Source organism: Eleutherodactylus coqui, chromosome 9 (genome assembly GCF_035609145.1).
Source record: "Eleutherodactylus coqui strain aEleCoq1 chromosome 9, aEleCoq1.hap1, whole genome shotgun sequence".
Taxonomy (NCBI): domain Eukaryota; kingdom Metazoa; phylum Chordata; class Amphibia; order Anura; family Eleutherodactylidae; genus Eleutherodactylus; species Eleutherodactylus coqui.
The window spans coordinates 96,480,155-96,499,950 of record NC_089845.1 but is presented as its reverse complement, the minus strand read 5'-3'; the positions used below and the strand labels follow the sequence as shown (position 1 = coordinate 96,499,950).

The 19,796-nt window shown below is 45.3% G+C and overlaps 1 protein-coding gene across 1 annotated transcript in view; it reads left to right on the top strand.

Moving 5' to 3' along the window:
- The window catches only part of EIF3E (eukaryotic translation initiation factor 3 subunit E), a 45,946-nt gene that overhangs the window by 18,040 nt on the left and 8,110 nt on the right, over positions 1–19,796 (top strand). The window contains exons 6-10 of the mRNA XM_066578084.1: positions 4,345–4,470; positions 6,372–6,496; positions 13,379–13,505; positions 14,126–14,227; positions 18,335–18,444. Coding sequence (XP_066434181.1) covers positions 4,345–4,470; positions 6,372–6,496; positions 13,379–13,505; positions 14,126–14,227; positions 18,335–18,444 — 590 coding nt within the window. The remainder of the gene's footprint in view (positions 1–4,344; positions 4,471–6,371; positions 6,497–13,378; positions 13,506–14,125; positions 14,228–18,334; positions 18,445–19,796) is intronic.

Below are 19,796 nucleotides of genomic sequence, written 5' to 3'. Positions count from 1 at the left end.
ATTAACACTCCTGTGTGAGAGTATAGGAGTGATCAGCACTGGGACAACTGTCAGGCCTAAACCGAACAGTTGTCCCATGTTATAGGACCCTAAGCAAGTCTGGGTTACTCATCACAATCATTCGCAGTTCACTTCTCATTTCTTGATATGCTGCGGTAAAATAAAAGCTGCAGTGTAATTGGTTGCGTTAGGCAGCAAGACCAGTTATACTGTTATACATATAATCTGGAGCAGCTAGTCTCTGACATTACTTGGGTGTTGGTATTGGGTCCCTTCCATTGCAAACTGCACATTTGTTAGTCCTGTATTGCTATGTCGGCCAAAGTTTTGTAAAAATACGGTAGCCAAAAACTAATTTCAGTACTGTATATGACATTAAAGGTGTTCTGGAGACAGCCGTGATGTCAGATTGACTGTAGTGTTGGCCATGCATGTGTAGCCGCCTCTCCATTTATGTCAGTGGGGCTGATGGAAATAGCAGAGTACTCTATTTTCACAAGTTCTATTGAAAATGAATGGTGCGGCACTGTGCATGTGACCGCCACTCTATTCAATCTGATGTCACTGTGGGTGGAAGAGGTGACCCCAAAGTGAGGAGGTGGGGTCCCCTGTCTTCAGAATAAGTGGGGGGTCCCAATGGTCAGACCCCATGATCAGTTTTCACCTATTTAGTGGTTGCATAAAAACTTGAAAAAAACATTGTGTCTCCACACCCTCGTAAATAGTAATTAGCATGGAGGTTGAAGTTGGATGTGATTTGAGAAACTCTTTGCTTAGCTGAGCATTGGAGGAATATTCTATAGGCTCCGACTGATATGTAGATGGGGTACATATAATGGCCGCGGTGGAAAGTCTACACACTCAGGTTCCCTTGGGAATCAGAAGGTAAGAGCGGCTTCGGTGTCTGCTCTGACTATTTCTGCGCTGGGACCTGTTTGCCGGGTGAAGATTCATTTAAAGTGATGGCTGGAGAAACAGAAGCCATGAAAGGCCCATTGTACCTGCGCTCTGAGATTAGAATTTGACACTCTCAATGACCTAGTGTAGTTCAGCGTTGTATAAGTTACAGCTTTATGACCCCGGCGTTACCCTTGCTTTCAGAAGACTTGAACTGAACTAGATAAAATGACTAGACCCGTTCTCAAAATTGAGCAAAGTGGGTGGTGGGAGCTTTTGTTGGCTTTTTTTTTCGGGGGGGGGGGGGGGGGGGTGGTACCGGCTTCTGTTTCATAACGCATTGTCTGCAGCAAGGCCTCCAGAAGTTTTCTCTTCATATTTTAACTGTCAAGAAATCCCTAAAACGTGATCTCCTTACTGATATGATGTAGGTCATTCTAATCTCGGATGACCATAGGGGGCTGTAGTAAGCGAAGCTCCTGTCTGTAGAGCCACTGAGGGTCCTGTTTGTTGTGGTCAGCTCTGGTATAATAGCTTTTATAGCACCTTGCCGATTTTTGGCATTCAGGACTACTATTTACAGAAAATACTGTCTCCTGGAAAGACTAATATTTGGGTAGAAAAGCTAACATCTGAGGAGATTGCAGAGAGGCCGCCTATCTATATATTACTCAAATATAACTGTTATTATATAGTGATTAAAAAAATAGAATGCAAAAAATATGCCCCTATTGTATATGCTAGTGACAAAGGAGCACCCACCCTGAGAAGAGTGACCCCTGACTAGAACCTATCCCTGAATAACCCTATTGGCCTCGTATATCCATCCGAACTGGGAAAAAAATGGGGAGGGAGGACATGTATGGAAATAAGAAATTATTTGTATTATGAAAAAAAAGGGGAGTCCTCTACATAATATGGGGGTCTCAAATCTATCTAATGCCGGGACTTGTCATAACAAAAAGCAATACTGAAAAGTCCATGCCAACAATAGTCATGGACCAAACCTATATTAAAAAAAAAATAGATCTCAGTGAAAAAAGATAAACATGGCACTCGTCTAGTCAGACGTTTTGATGTAATTTTTTCTTTTTGCTATTAACGAATAACTTTTTTGTTACTTTCCTCAGTGCCACATTGTGGGGTCTTGTTCTTGTCATTGTGACAAGTGTAGCTTGTATATATACTGTATTGGAGTTTGCATTTTAACGGTTCAGGCTTAATAGTGCTGCCTGCTCCCGGTTGGCATATATCTATATTATTCCCAAAATGCACACCATTCGCAACCTGATTGGTTGTTTGGATTTATTCATTCCCAGTGATTGGTTATTTGGGTTGACTGCTTCACGGTCATTGGTTGCTTAGGTTGGCTCGTGTAGAAGTGGGGAGTAAGAGGCTAATATGCCGGTAAGCTCCCTGATGCTGCTCTGCAATTATTTACTAATTTAAGGCTAAAAGGAACATCTTCCCTAACCCTAACCGTCCACGCCAGGCGGCAATGAATACACTGTGCTGCTAGGACCTTTGCGAGGTCGGCCTATGGGGAGCTGGGGGTGTCCTGGTGGCGTCAAGATACACTAATACCTACAAGATATTCCCCGGGACAGACCAACATGGAGGTCCCGTCATTGCCCCATTCTATATTTGCGCAGCTCACTGTTATATATTTGAGGACATACTATGATTTCACAGGGCTTAAGTTTGGAATTTTATTAAATCAATATTTTGCTACATCATAAAATTTCGGCAGGTTTATGAAAGAGTGTAGGCTTGAGTGTGTATTTGGGAGAGGTATCTTCGTGCTGCTACATCATGGATGGAGATGATGTGAGGCATGAAGCTTGTTGTAGATGCTATGGTGATGATGAATGAGTCCACTTAACATCAGCAGCGGTGACCACAGCGGGGGACAGATAAGTGCAGCAGCGTCCATTGCAGGGCCGGGCAGCAAACGGCAGGCGCGGGGAACAGTTTTACTAGGCGCGGAGGCGGCAGGGGAGATGCTGACCCGGTGAACAGTATGAGCAGCCGGGGAGCCGGACACGGGCGGGAGGGGAAACGATGAGTGGGGAAAACAGGAGCACGGATGGCAAAGCAGCAGCACAAACCTGTATTCACAGGGGAAGGCATCATTATACTTACCTGCCACGACCTGCAGCCGAGCCTTCTCAGCAGCCAATGATTATCTGGGGGCGTCACCAGGTAGTCAGTCTGGTCTCCACCAGGACTTCCTGGTGGCGTCAAGATACACTAATACCGGGAGGGGAGTGATTACATTTTTATTTATTTTTTTAATTTAAAGTAGTCCTTCGGTTTTGAGAGAGCTTTCTTTCCTGAGACTAGGGCAAGTTGAGAATATTACCTGCAGTTCTTTTCTGTTGCCCCTCCGGTTACAGGTTCCGTTTTCAGCCATCCCAGAAGTAGTAGGTAGTCTAAAGAGTGCTTTGGCCATTTCAACCAGCCAAAAACAGGACTTCTGGATTCGAGGCCTGTCAGAGAACAACAGCAGATAATGTACCCTTCCTCTGACACTATTTTGACCTACAACCAGAGGGTCACTTTTAAATGTATGCATTTTAATCTGATAATTATTTTTGGTATGGGATAGAATTTTAAAAAAACTCACCATTTGTTTTCTGCAGTTTCTACATATCACTTTATGTAGATGGTGCAGTCTGTCTCAATAGGAGATCTGTCAGGGAAGCTGGACTGACTGCTTGGTTTCCCTCTGCTCTCTCCTCTCCTGCACCACCTTATCCACTAATTTGGGGCCACAATAAAGTTGTTGTGTCTATATATACAGGGATGTATAGCATCTGCACAAGACAAACTACAACATTTTTAATTAAGCCCTAAATAAAACCTTATCTATATAACGCCAACTTATTCCACAGCGCTTTCAAGTCATTTACTTATTACCCTGCAGCAAGCTGGGTACTCAGAGGAATGGACGGTTGAGTCAACCTTGAGTCAGCTACCTGAACCATGCAGAGATTGAACTCACAACCTTTAGGTCGTGAGCAAGAGCATAGGACTGCATTTCTGCTGCCCTGACACTCTGCACCACATGAGGCTCTATAGCTGAAACGATTCTCAGCCCGAAATACCCCTGGCAAAAAAATAGCATCCATAGCCTTTGTGATCGGGGTAAATTGCAGTGCAATGTCTTGTCACTAGTGTTAACTCATTAGGGTGTGAGGGGGTAGACTCATGAATTTGTCTGATGGATCATGCACCCACAGTTGTTCAGTTACCCCCAAACTCTGGGCCCTGGCTGATAATCACTAGGTACCAAAAATCTCAAGTTTTTGTTTTTAAATGTAAACTTTGCATTGAGTCCGACATCTTGTAGCATCATGCTGCCCCCCACAGCTGGATGACGTCCTTCAGATGTGAGTTGTAATTGATATTAATGGTTGAGTATAACTTCTGTGTGTTGTTAATTAGGTGCCCTCAACAGACAGGAATGCCCTGAGCTCCCTCTGGGGGAAGCTGGCCTCCGAAATCTTGATGCAGAACTGGGATGCAGCGATGGAAGATCTCACCAGGCTGAAGGAGACGATAGATAATAATGTAAGCCCTGCGTTCTTGGGTTTCTCTTACAGGCCACCTCCATACTGCAGACCTTTATGGCCAGATTTTATCAGCACGCTCTATGTATTTGGTATTTTACCCAACTCCTCCTGCCCTGTTAAAGTCCATCGTGGACATTTAGTATCTGCGCAGAAGAGAAAACTTCATTCGGCAAAGTTCTCTGTTCAACTAGATGTTAAAGGCGTTGTTCCACTTATAGCTATTGATGACAATGCCCGCAACCTCCCAGCAATCGGGGTCTTATGTACTGAACTGTTTGGCTACAGGAAGCAGGCCACTCCGTACATTGCACAGTGGCCCAGGTTGGTACTGCAGGCAAAGTCTCATTCGCTTCAATAGAACTCAATCTGCAGTACAAACCCAGACCACTGCCCAATGTACGGAGCCTTCTGTGTCTTGAGCCGCTTTACTGCGGGAAGCAAAAAACCTGGGCAACAGCTGATTGCTGGGGGGGGGGGGGGTCATGGGCGGTGCACCCCACACAAGCCTGCTATTAACGACTCATCCTGCTAGAAGTGGGAGAACAAGCCCATTGGCATATTTTCATGCTGTATTTCTTTTACAGATGTCCTATGGATCGCATACAACACCATTGATTTGTGTTTGTGTATTCAGACGTGTGTTTTTACATTCCTTTTCTTTAATTTCATATTAAAGTCAACGGGATCACATAAAATTGCAGCAAATACAATTGCACGCGTAATCAACTTATTTTTTTTATTTTTTTTGCACATGCTGCCAGAAGACACTGGGAGTTAATGTGACTTCAATTGGACCACCTTGCATGCGTATAATAAATAAATATATTTATCTTTTTTTTTTTTTTTTCTTGCGTCAATAAAAAGCACAATGACCTCTGTAGCGACACTGGCGTAAAAAATAGAAAAAACTGTGCACGTGCCAAAAACTTACATATGCAGTGGTATTGATCTGTCTCTTACGGACCAAAATCACATACACCATGTAAGTGGAACGGGCGAGTGCGATGTTGGTAGAGTGGCAAACTTTTTTTTTCTACGCTATTTTCATGCAATTTTTGATCAGGTGGTTTTCTTTGCTCTGCACTCCCCCCACATAGTACACATCTCACATTCTGGAAATAGAAGATAAAAGGATCGCAGAAAAATAGGACCTGCAGCAAATTTTTTTTTAACTCTTAGGGTGGGTTCACACGGGGCGGATTCCCGCCAGAAATCCCGCAGCAAAAACCGCGAGATTTCCGCCGGGAGAACCGCCGCTGAAAAACCCGCGGCGGCTTTGAAGCAGCCCAGCCGCTCGCTCTTCCGCTGCGGCCAACGCTCCCATAGAGGAGAGCGCGGCCGCAGCGGAAAGAAAAAATAAATAGACATGCTGCATATTCTAAAGCCGCGGCAGCGGTCGCCGCAGCCGCAGTTCCTGCCTTACTTACCGCAGCGGATTGGCCGTCCCGTGTGGACGAGATTTCTGAGAAATCTCGTCCACATGGCTGGCTAACCCCGAGATTAGTGGCCGCAGGCGGATTTGCCGCGGCTACATTCCGCGGCAAATCCGCCCTGTGTGAACCCAGCCTTATTTTTTCTTTCCGCTGCGGCCGCGCTCTCCTCTATGGGAGCGCCGGTCGCAGCGGAAGAGCGAGCGGCCAGGCCGCTTCAAAGCCGCCGCAGGTTTTTCCACGGCGGTTCTCCCAGCGGAAATCTCGTGTTTTTTGCTGCGGCCAAACCGCGGGATTTCCAGCGGGAATCCGCCCCGTGTGAACCCAGCCTTAGAGTAAAATCACCACCCTAATTTGAAAGTCTTGTAGGCCCACTGACTTCATCTGGATGTAGTGTAAATGTGTATTCATGTATGTTGGTGTGCCTCCTACGCTCCATCCCTCATCTGGCATGTTCTTGTGTTTGCAGTCGGTCAGTTCTCCCCTGCAGTCTCTCCAGCACCGGACTTGGCTCATCCACTGGTCTCTCTTTGTCTTTTTCAACCATCCCAAAGGGAGAGACAATATAATTGACCTTTTCCTCTATCAACCTCAGTAAGTGACTTTTTTTCCCTATATATCAATTAAATGTGTTGTGGTTACTTCTGTTAACCCCTTAGTGACGGCATATTTTGGGCACCAACGACTTAAAACATTTTCATAATTGCATTGCAATTGCCATAACTCGTTGACATAGCTGTATTGTTCAATTGCTAGAATAGTACACTTCATTACTTATGTAGTGCATTCTACTAAGCCAATGACAGCAGCCTATTAGATTCTGCGGGAGGCAGGGCCTAATAGGCTGAGTTACATGGAAAGGTTTTATAGGCTCCAGGCTGCCATGGGAACTCATTATCCTCTTTCAGTTGCTCTGCGGTGTGCCAAAGCGGTTACCCTGGCAACCAGCGGTAAACAACCAGAAGGCAGAGGAATAAATAGCTGGAGAATGGAGCCCTTTGGAAATAAACCTCCTATGGATGAGTGCATTGTATTGTGACTTCACACTCCTTGAAATAGGATTCCTGAGATGGGAATACCCCTTTATAAGCCCACTACTCTGTTTATGATGAAGGGTAGCAGGATGGACTTCAGGTCTCTGAAAGATTGTTTCTGCCAAGAGTGTTTTAGGCTAACTTCACACGGGCAAGCGCACGATATTGGGCCATACATGCCAGTAATACACGCCAAGGTAAAACGTGCTGCAACTTTTCTTGTACACACTATTTTATGCAAGCCGTGTGAGAGGCAACATGGCCACCTATGACTGATACAGCGGACTATTCTGTACCGACATGCTCATGTGAGCCCGGCCTTTAACACGTCTGACCAGTCAGGACATAAGTCAGAATGGTAATTGCCTAAACTTGTCGGTATTGGTAGGAGAATACGTCCGTAAACGCCGCTCAGTTCTGGATGAACGGCTGTAAATCAGCTGTCTGAAGGCTGGAAATAAAGTGCATCTGCTGTTTCACAAGCCACCCAGACTCCTCTGGTCCCGTAACCACTACCAAATGTTGTATATCCTCCTGCCTGCGGGCCGGGGAGAAGGCCTTGATTAACCGCCACTGATTATAAAGGATGTTAAGGGCTAATATGTGGGAACTTGGTGTTTTCATCGTAACGTTCTCACATCTTGTCTGACTGATCGACCACATGCATGGCCGTTGGCTTTAATTCTAAGCCACTGTTCTGCCATATGCAGATGTATTGTGCGGGGGAATGATTATTAGGCTTTTTTTTTTGTCTTTTTACAGCATTTTATGCTATATATATATTTTTTTAATGCTTTTTCAGACTCCTGACTGCACTTGCACAGCCCTTTCCATAGAGCAGGAGCCGGGCCGTGTCGAGTATTGTACGTCCGGGCTCACACAAACGTATTTGCATTGTAAATTATGTACGCATAATACGTGGTAAATGGTGTTAATGAAAGTACATTGATTTTTATTGTTCCACTCGCGTATTTTTTTTTGTGTGTATGTTACGCTCATAAAAAAAAAAAGAACGCAGTGCGTTCCATTTTAGTGCGTATAAGAGCCCTCTTGTTCTCCACGGATGTGTTTGAAACGCAGTGCATGCACAATTACGTTGCGTATCTTTAGTTTTTTTTACGCATGTTGCTAGGAGAGGGGAGGAAATTTAAAAATGACAGGGCATGAGAGTTCATGTAAAATGCGTTGTACACGTGCAGACATGCTCGAGCAAATAACGCGTCAATACGCAGGGATACGCGGTTCCATACCGCAGTAAAATGCTGCGATTATTTATTTTTTTGCGCAGCATATTGCGATACGGTTGTGTGAGCCCAGCCTAACTCTGTCCATTTTTTTGTTTGAGTGCAGGGTAACACCATACACTACTACTCCCCCTGTAGTGGCTGCATGCAGACAGAATGTTAAAGGGGCGCTCGTCTTGTAAAGTAATGGCATGTCGCTGGGATGTGGCAGCACTTTTGATCGGTGGAGATCTGACTTCTGGGACCGTCGCTGATCCTGCGACTAAAGGGGCCGCACAGCTCAATTATCCTTTACTGGCTTTGTCATTCATAGACAGCGGACATGGCATTACCAGATGACCAGTGTGACCTTTTAGACTTTTAACCCCTTAATGACATGGCCTATTTTGGCATTGAGGACCAAGTGATTTTTGGTATTTTTCCATCTCCATTTTTCAAAAGCCATAACTTTTTTATTTTTCAGTCGACGCGACCGTATAAGGGCTTGTTTTTTGCGTGGCAAGCTGTAGTTTTTATCGGTGCCACTTTTGGGTACATAGACTATATCGTAAAACTTTTATTATTTTTTTTATGATAACAGGGAGAGAAAACGCATCAATTCTGCCATAGATGTTTTTTGTTTTTTTTACAGCGTTAATCATGCAGCATACATGACACACTAAATTTTTTCTGCGGGTCGGTACGGTTACGATACCAAAATTGTTATATTTTTTTTTAGGTTTTTACACTTTTTTGCAATAAAAAGCCTTTTTTTTTGGAAATCTTTTTTTTTTTCTTTTTTTTTCTTTTTTTTTTTTCTCTCTATAGCTGCATTCAAAGTCCTGTAACTTTTTTATTTTTCTATGTACAGAGCTCTATAAGGGCTTATTTTTTTGCGAGACGAGCTGTAGTTTTTATTGGTACCATTTTGGAGAATGTACGGCTTAAAATTAGCATTTTGCTTCTGTTTTTTAGCGGGTTTTTTTTTTTAACGCTTTTTGTTGTACAAAATAAAAAGCGTGTTCAACTTTTTGTACACGTCGTTACGGACGCGTCAATACCCAATATGTGGGGTTTTAATCTTTTTTACCTTTTTTTTATGCTAATATTAGAAAAAGCATAAAAAGAGGGTTTTTTACATTTTTTTTTTACATTTTTTTTTTTCTTTTCTTTACTTTTTTTTTCACTATTTGAGTCTCTCTGAGGGACTTGCAGCACTATGCCTATGATCGCTGTCATAAGGCATGGCAGAGCTACTGCCCTGCCATGCCTTATCGCTTATACAGCGATTATAGGTATAGGCAACTGTTGCCATGGTGACAGGCCGGGCTCTCGCGATGACATTGCGAGAGCCGGCCAGAGACACAGAGGGAGTGCGATCCCTCTGTGAACTCTTTCCCTGCCGCAATCTACTTAGATCGCGGCAGGGAAGGGGTTAACAGCGGGGGGCGCATCTCCGTGATCTCTGTGACTGACAGCCGGCTCCCGCTGCGTGATAGCGCGAGGTCAGCCATGATCTCGCGCTATCCCGATGACGTACCGGTATGTCATTTTGCGCGAAGTACCAGGCTCCCATGACGTACCGGTACGTCATGGAGCGGGAAGGGGTTAAAGGGGTCGTGCCATGAAATGAACATGATCCCCTAACAGCAGGATAAGAGTTGGCCCGTATTCATACTTCCTATAGCAAATTGCTTCTGAGATTCTTGGGTGCTGTTTGCATCTCGGACAAGGATAGAGCATGCAGCCATTTTTCTACTTTTGTATGGATCTGTGAATGAACCCATAAAAGGGAATGGGTTCTCTTCTGTCTGCCTTGGAATCAGAAAGAACTTGCATGGGAAAATTGCCCGCATGAATACACCCCTAAACAGGTTCTACTAGACTTTTTTTTTACTATTAATGACTTCAGCTCAGGATAGGTCCTCAATAGTTTATTGGTGGGGGCCCGTCACTTGGGATTCCCACAGATCAGTTATTGATGACAGATCCTGAAGATAGGTCATCAATAGTGAAAGTCACAGAGAACCCCTAGAAGTATCTGATCTGTGGGGTTCTGACTATTCAGACACCCACCAAACAGTAGAAGGCGGTCCTGAGTGTCCGTAAATGTGTCGATTGATAGTCATACATGCACACTCCTCTTCCATTCATAGAACTCCTCCCCCCCGCTGCCATCAATGGATTTAAACCCCTTTATCCCCTCAGTGACGGACAATAAGACTTTTTACTGACTTATTGGGCTTTAAACCCTGCACATACATATTTTTAATGTGATGGCTTGGCAGCCAGAAGCAGAGGGATCCTGGTATTTTAACCTGTTTCATGCCCCTTGCATGCTGCAATCAATAGCACCAGCAACATGTAAGCCGGTGACAGGGCGAGGGCGCTCTTTGTCACCCATCAGCACCTGACAATGCAATCACAAGGTACCCAAGAGTTCCCATGACAGCCGGACAAAGGCCTTCATGTCGCCCATGTAGCTCGGCTTATTAGACCCCACCTCCCACTGCTGTCCATAGGCTTGGTAGAATGCACAACGTAAGTAATGAAGTGTACTATCCTAGTGATCAAGCAATCACATCTTCAAATCCCCTTGAGGAACTAAAAAAATAGCATAAAAATAGTTGAATAAAGTTTTTTAATTTAAAGAAAAAATATTCACGCTTGATAAAATACACATTCCCCCCCCCCCCAAAAAAAAAGCAGTTTTGAATGGATCAAAAATATACATAGAAGTTAAACGTAATGCTGGAATTTTTTTTTTTCTTTTCATCACCCCCCGAAAAATGTAACAAAGAGTGATCTAAAAGTCACGTGTACCTCAGGCTGCTTTCGCAGGGGCGTCAAAATCGTGCGAGATTTGTGCACTGTGAGTCGCGCAAATATGAATTTCATTCTTTTGAATGTGGTCATGCACATGAGCGAGGTTTTCCCACATGGCACCGCAATGCAGGAAGCAAATCACGACATGTTCTATCTTACTGAGTGCTTTTGCATCGCACCGCCCATTGTAAAAATGGGCGGGCGGCAGCATTGCACGGTCTCCCATTCAGAGCAATGGGAGAAACTCTGTGATCCTCCGCTGTTGCAGAGCTTCTTACCCGAAGTGATGCCAGGCTGTTTTGGCATGAAACTGCCTTACATCCTTGGGGAATTCACATGGCAGGGAGTGCGATATGGGGGCAGGATTCACGGCCGTGTGATGATCGACTCAAGCTGGTACCAAAAAAAAACTACAACTCTTCTTGCAAAAAATAGCACCCCACAGAGCTCCGCTGCTGGAAAAATGCAAATGTTATGGATCTCGGGATGCGACAATGGTTTAAAATCTCTATAAACTTAGTATTTCAGTAATTGTGCTGATCCAAATAAAAAGTTATGCTGGTTTTACTGAATGGTGAACCCTGTAAAAACAAACCCCTCAAAAAATGGGGGAATCACTTGACGTTTTTTTTCCCCCATCCCCAAAGAAAAAGAAAAAAAATGTAATAGAAGTTCTACTACAACACATAAGTTCCCCGGAGTGCTACCTGGAATATACAAAAACAAGCCGTCATACGGTGCTGTCCCGCTACCCGCGTCCGTCTCCCCTCCTGCAGTCTGCACTATATGCAGTTTCCACTGTGGTGCTTGGGAGATTACGGAGATTTCCAGCAGGTTTTACCTGAGTATTTACACGGAGCGCGCCGGCCAGGAATTACCGCTGCACATCAAAGTTTCTCACTTCATGAAACATCTGTTTGCCATCAAGTTTTGTCTGTTCGAGCGAGAAAAGACCAACCCTCCTCCAACAGATGTCCACAAGCTACCGAAACGCGTTGGGTCACATTTGGCTTTTATTTCTAGGCTAGAAGTTGTACTTGGTGTTCTAATGCGAGAAATTGTCATCTTCGCCTTGCTTTGCCGTAAATAGCCAGGAGTTAGAGGGGACCCGTTGGCTCCCTCGATAGAGGGACTTGTATTCTCCAGAAATAAGACTCCTGGAATAGTCTCCATTTATTCCTCCTGGAATCGCGTAAACTTAAAACTAGGAGAGATCTTTTCGGTTGGCAATGGGACGTAGCCATAGGCTCCGACGCTGCCCAATCCGTTAGACTTTGCAGGGACGCCACCAGTTGACAAAGAAGAATAGTAATGTGCAGTAATTTCCAGGATGAATAACAGAGGAATTGCACAAAGCATAGTTGTAAGAAACGATATCGCCCTACATCAACGAGCCGGTCCAAATCACACGCATATGGCCCACATCCCAGGACTGACATGCGCACTTGGTTTTGCCCTGCTTGGACTGGCATGTGGGTGAAATGAGGGGGCCTCATCTGAGACAGTCAGAGATGGTGAAGCTGGCTAAGGGACAAGTAGCGGATGTTGGTGTGGATCCGCACCAACATTGTTGTCAATGTATGCCATTGGGTGCAGATTTTGCTACCTATTCACAGCAGATTTCACCCCTTCAGTTGAGGGGTGAAGTCGGTTGCAGATACACAGCAAAATCTGGGTCAAATCTGCACCATTGTTGCAGATTTTCAAATTCGTCTAGGCATGAACGCAATTTAAGTAGAATTTCCTGGTGGCCTGCGTGGTCAAGGAGTTTTCTGGATTCCTAACACTGATAACCTATTTGCTTGGGTCATCGATATCTGAACAGTGGCGATCTGTCACTCAGGAACCTCACCAATTGACTGTTGGAAAAGGCTGCTATGTTTTCACTGTACGTCAGACACAGTGCTGTGCATTTTGTAGTGGCAGTGCCTGGTATAGCAGCTCAATCGCATTCACTTGAATGGGGCTAAGCTGCTCTCAGGTCATGTGACTCACGAACATAACGTAATATGCCTGTAAAGAGGCCAAGGCGCTCACTTGAACACCAAAATCTTTTCACATAGAGTGGCAGATCACCATTAATCTGATATTGAGGGCGCAGCCTAAGAATAGGTTATGAATATTAAGAGTCCCGAAAAACCCTTAAAGAGCTTATTTAACAGGAGGAATAATGGAGAATATTCCAGGACTCTTCTTTATGGGGAATACAAGTATTTAGCAAAACAAGTGTGCAGGGCTAATGGGTAGTAATAGGTAGACGTATGGAAAGGTGTTCTCATGGCGGGCTGAAAGCATGCACAGATGCAAGTAGAGTGATGCCTCATGACTGGTTCCTGTTAAAGAGAGCGTGTCTCTTCCTCTCCATGTAGCTGATTTTTATTTTTTTCCTTTAGGTACCTGAATGCCATACAGACCATGTGCCCACATATTCTCCGGTACCTGACCACGGCCGTCATCACCAACAAAGATGTAAGGAAGAGGCGGCAAGTCCTGAAAGACTTGGTGAAAGTCATCCAGCAGGTAAGCTGTCACCCATGTCGGAAGTCCATTTATTACTGCATCTCAGGTGCAATTTGCTCCCAGCCGTGTAAACCTGATCTAAGGGGTTCTTTTGCATGGGTCAACTATTAGCCAAAAAATGTCTAAAATGAGCGATTTCTAAGCGATGGTTGTCCCGTGTAAATGCAAAATCTGACCGTGTAGAAATTGCTAGTTTGACGCTTTTTTTTTTTTTTTTTTTTTTTTTTTTACTGAAACGAAGCGACTAGCGACTATATGACCATTCTACATGCTTGTCTTGATGCAGATTGGCATTAACATGCCCAAACTAATGAAATGTGCCATCTTTACTGCAGGGTGGGAGTTCTTGGCTTGTTCACACTCGGGTGGTTTATTTCCATCGTTCAGATTCCTTAGGGAGCCAAACTGTAAAACCTGGAAGTGCCGCATCCAGCATATGCAGAACCCAGAGGGAACCCATTGAATAGAAATGGTTCTATATATATGGTCTAGCCACCATATATTGTCCTGGATTTTAGCAGAAATGTGCAACAGATTCCCTGAGTGGAGTTTGCCAACACAAATGTGACTGAAGCCATATCTGAAAGTAGTGCTAATGTTTCCTGTTTCTCCCTCTCCAGGAGTCTTACACCTACAAGGACCCCATCACCGAATTTGTGGAGTGTTTATATGTTAATTTTGACTTTGATGGCGCACAGAAGAAATTAAGAGAGTGCGAATCGGTAAGTGGCCACACAAATGACTATGGGTGATTACTCTTATGGAGCGATGGCTGCCAAGCAGGGTGTTATGATGTGGTAATGCGTGGCGGCTGTTTGTATGAGTGTAGGGGCGCTGCCACGCAAGCATTTTGCAATGATTGTGTACCTGCATGCCGACAATCCCCAAACACTATGTTGGCGTGTGTGCGTGTAATACTCGCCAACGTAGTTCATGCTGTCATCTTTTTGGCGTATATCGAGAGCTGTATGTCAGATGCACAATTGAAAGTAAAGATTGGTACAACCCTACGCCCGCGTTTGTAATATGCAGCAAACGCTTGTGTGAGAGCCCTAATGCATTGATGAGCCAGTGTTTTGATAGTCAACAGCTCTCCGTTTTGACTCCTAGAGGGGGTTCTGGGGAGGGAAACCCCTAAGAGGACATATATGGAAAGGGGTTGATATGGAGAGATACTACTAATTGGGTGGGAAAAATATGCAACAGGCTTTGAATCCTTTATCGCTCTCTTGGCTCTCACTAGAACTGACGAACGCTTTAATAATGTTGAGATCGGCGTAGTGCACATTTGTCTCTAGTACCCTGTTGTACCGCCTCTAGCTTGGATTCAAGATGTGATACAATTGGGCATGGAGGCTCTGGTACCCTGTTGTACCGCCTCTAGCTTGGATAGAAGATGTCATACGGGCGGGCATTGAGGCTCTAGTACCCTGCTGTACCCCCCCCTACCATTTTGGTTTCCCCCCTCTTAGATACAAGATGTGATACAGGCATGAAGGCTTTAGTACCCTGTTGTACCACCTCTAGCTTGGATACAAGGTATGATTCAGCCATGGAGGCTCTAGTACCCTGTTGTACCACCTCTAGCTTGGATACAAGATGTGATACAGCCATGGAGGCTCTAGTACCCTGTTGTACCGCCTCTAGCTTGGATAGAAGATGTCATACGGGCGGGCATGGAGGCTCTAGTACCCTGCTGTACCCCCCCCCCCCCCCATTTTGGTTTCCCCCCTCTTAGATACAAGATGTGATACAGGCATGAAGGCTTTAGTACCCTGTTGTACCACCTCTAGCTTGGATACAAGGTATGATACAGCCATGGAGGCTCTAGTACCCTGTTGTACCACCTCTAGCTTGGATACAAGATGTGATACAGCCATGGAGGCTCTAGTACCCTGTTGTACCGCCTCTAGCTTGGATAGAAGATGTCATACGGGCGGGCATGGAGGCTCTAGTACCCTGTTGTATCTAAGAGGAGGGAAACCAAAATGGGGGGGTACAAGATGTGATACAGGCATGAAGGCTTTAGTACCCTGTTGTACCACCTCTAGCTTCGATACAAGGTGTGATACAGCCATGGAGGCTCTAGTACCCTGTTGTACCACCTCTAGCTTGGATACAAGATGTGATACAGGTATGGAGGTTCTAGTACCCTGTAGTACCACCTCTAGCTTGGATACAAGGTGTGATACAGGCATAGAGGCTCTAGTACCCTGTTGCGCTGCCTCTAGTTTGGATACAAGATGTGATACGGGTGGGCATGGAGGCTTTAGTGCCCTGTTGGGCCGTCTGTAGCTTGGATGCAAGATGTGATACGGACGGGCATGGAGGCTCTAGTACTCTATTGGGCCGCCTGTAGCTTGGATGCAAGATGTGATACAGACGGGCATGGAGGCATATAGGTTCCATATGGTATCTTTTGGCATATCAATCCACATTTGCAATAACTGAGCCCCAAGATTGTGCAAACTCGTAGGTACCAAAGTTGGCGCCCCAGATCCAGATGGTCCCATACATGTTCTGTTGGTGATAAATCTGGTGACTGTGCAGCCACGGAAGTGTGACAATGTTGTAGAGGCTTCCTGTGACCTCCTTGTGTGCGGCCGAGCAGTATCCTGCTGGACAATGCCTCTTGGAAGCCGCCATGAGAGGAACATGTGGCTGCAGGATGTCTTGAATGTCACTGTCCCTCGTGCCACTACTAGAGGTAATTGCTTGTCGTATGTGATGGCCCCCAAGACAATCACCATCAGGGGGCAGTGTTAATAGCGGCCACCAGTCTTGGAAGGAAGCTGATCAGTGCTCCCATATCTTACACTGTAAAATGACATTATAAATCAGATGAACAAGGGGCAGATACATATTTACTAGTAATTAACTAGAAGATATTGAAGTGGGGGGACTAGAAATGGACTTATTAATGATGGCAACTTGTGAGTCATCCGGGTAGATCCACGGAGATAGTTTGTATAACTCTTCCAGGTAGCCCGTCCACGGGAGCCGATCAGTCCCAGAGCCGTTACTAGTCCCCCCACTTCAATATCTCCTAGTTAATTACCAGTAAATATGTATCTGCCCCTTATCCTTATACTTATATGTATCCTTATACTTGCGTTGGCCTGTAAACCCCCAGAGACGGCTAAAACGTTGCAGTTACACAAGCAGCCGCGCAAAAGTCTCATCTGAAAGTGTTTTGCATCTACCTAAGAACGTCCCACTTCTTCCTTTTTTTACCCTGTTAGTATGTAGAAAACCTTCTCAGCTTCTCTCATGGTGAATTATGATGGATGAACCTTCCTCGTCCGCAGCGTCCACGGAGAATAAGTTAACCCTGAAAGCTATGTGTAGCGTGCTTTCCGGTGGACCGTGGAAGGAGGAGTGGTAGATGCTATGGGAATATTGGAATTTAGGGTGAGGAGCAACTTGGCTAGAGGAATACATATTGGGATCCCTAATTAAACTATATACAATGAGTAACCAGTTTATTAAATGACCCCGTTTAACCTTCAGAACTGCAGTAATTTGTTGTTGCATAGACTCCTAGCTGTTTCGTAAAATATTGGCCCCTGCGGACAGGAAGCTTCTTGTTGCCATAGATTATGTAAAAGTGCTGATTTGTTCTGACCAGCTGACAGGAAGGGGTCGCCGATTCATGCTGCTTGTGCCCAATTCTGACCTCCCATCAGCACGGTGCACCCAACAATCTGGATTCATCTAACCAGGTGATGTTTTTTCACTGCACAGTGGTGCAACGTTTTGCTCATTTTTGTGCTCTTTATGTTGCTTGAACTGCCCGTCTGCTGTATTAGCCCATCCATGCTAAGGAACAACTAGTTATACTTTCATGCAGTTTAGTTGAAGCACCAGCGTTGTATTCAACTGCAATTTACTGGACTGTGCAGTGCCTGTTCATCGGAATGATTCTTGACACCCTCTTCTGACCCCTTTTGGCAATGAGATGTTTTCGTTTACACATTCCCCTTTTTGTAGGAAGTGTTTTTCGGATCCTACCATTCTCTGTATACTCTCCACACTGCTGCACGAGAAAACCCCTCTAGTCTAGCACTGGTGACCGGGTCTCGTTGGAAGTCGCTCTCATCTGATTTTCCCATGTAGTGTGCATTCACACTCCTGCACACTTGCCTTTTTCTTGCACTTTTTTTTCACACAGTTGTCAATGGGACTTTCTAATGTTAAAAACGCACCGCAAGTTTGTGCTTTGCAATTTTTGCGCAATGCGGTTTTAACATTAGAAAGTCCCATTGACAATCGTGTGGGAAAAAAAAAAAACAAGAAAAAGGCAATTGTGCCGGAGCCCTGAAACTGATCCACAGAAAACTTGCTACGTGATTTTATGCTGCACGCCGGGGTCATACGAAATGTTCTGGCCATAAGTAAATAGACGTGTTTGCATTGGGGTCTCTTGACATCCTTCTGTTCATGAGGCCTCACAGTGGTCCACAAGTCTTCTGGAGGCTCGAGGACTTGGTGGACCATCATTTTGGTGGCTCTCTAATATGTAACACAGCATCCAATGAAATCGGACACCCAAGGAGATACAGTAGGGGGACGCAGCAGTTTATAAGAGATGCCGTATGGATATATGAATGAACCCTTAGGGTATGCCCACACATGGCAGACACCTAGGACTGTCCCACTCATCTAGATGGGGTTTGCAGTCATCCATGTGTTTGCCACTGAAAATCTCCATTCAGATGGATGGAGCGGATTGTCAGACGCATACATTTCTGCCGTGTGTGACGATATCCTAACTCTTGTCAAGCAGGTTTTTCTTCGATCCTTGGTAATCCTGTCTGTCTTATTCCCAGGTGCTTGTTAACGACTTCTTCCTTGTGGCGTGTCTGGAAGACTTCATTGAAAATGCCCGACTCTTTATATTTGAGACCTTCTGCCGCATCCACCAATGTATCAGCATAAGGTAAGTCCTTACAGCTCTGTTATTGGCTACTAAATCTGCAGATTATAGGACCGCACAGCGAGCACTTATATGTAAGGGACCGTCTTTGCGATATTAAAGTGACCCTCTGGTTTTGGGACAAAATGCTGTTTCAGGACTGGATACTGGGGTATATTACCTGCAGTTGGAACACAATCTTCACACTACCATTGCAGTGTTCCTGCTTTCTGATTGGCCAGAGCTACTCATGTGATCAGCAGTGGCCGAGCAGAGCACAGTGTGCATTAGATACTTGGACAAAATTGCCGCAGCCATCAAGGATGGCCGAAGATGGGGCGCAGAATTGGCGGACTGGAATGGGAGCAGAGAAGTAATCTCCCCCTCCTGTCCGGAAACCGGAGGGTCCTTTTATGTACACCGCAAAAAGGAACACTAAAATCACACATTGGATCTCGCTGAGTGAAAGATGTGCTCACGGTGAACCCACTCATCAGTGAAGAGAATGGCGCATCAATGGCAGATCTGCCAATATTCGTGTTCTCTAGTGAATGCCATCGAGCTGCACCGTGCCGGGCTGTGCGCATAGGTCCCACTACAGGACGTCTGGTCCTCGTGCCACCCTCACGAAGGCTGTTTCTGACACATAGGTCAGTAGCCCCCTTAAGGTCATTTTGTAGGGCTCTGGTGGTCGTCCTTCCAGCCATCCGGTCCTGGGTTGATGCTCTTCTATTGTCCTGCCCAGCTCCTCTTGTGGTGTCCTAGTGTCTCCTCCATACACTTCACATTGTGCGGGGGTACACAGCAGACCGTCTTGTGATGGTACGTATGGATGTGCTACCCTGGAGGAGCAGGGCTCCCTGTGCCACCTGATTATACTGCAGGTAGACTCAGGTTACTAGTAGTGAAAAGAAGACTGGCAAAATGCAGAACTAGAGAAGAATCTGGAACGAGGGAGGAATTGTTTCCATTCTTCTTGGGGGGGTCTTGCTGTTACCTCTCCGGCGCTCCTGTCATCACTTTCATTTGCACTAAGGCAGGCCAAATGGATTCACAATCGCTTCTACTTTCTAATCGGATAGATTGATATCCCTGAAGTGTAAGAGACTTGGCGTTATACGGCGATGCATAAAGCAACCCTCCGAGCCCGGAGAAACAAAGATGGCCGAACAGCTTCTCAGACTACCGATGTATACTATGCTGTGTGCATCAGGTAGTCAAAGACCCAACATGCTCATCTGACTGGCCAGCACTGCTCCTGTGGAAAGAACTGGTTAATGAAAGCACATTTTTTCAACTGCCTAATCCTTTTCTCCTTGGACGGATGTCACCTCCTGAGGAATCTGGCAGCTTCCTTCTCTTCATACATTGAGAGT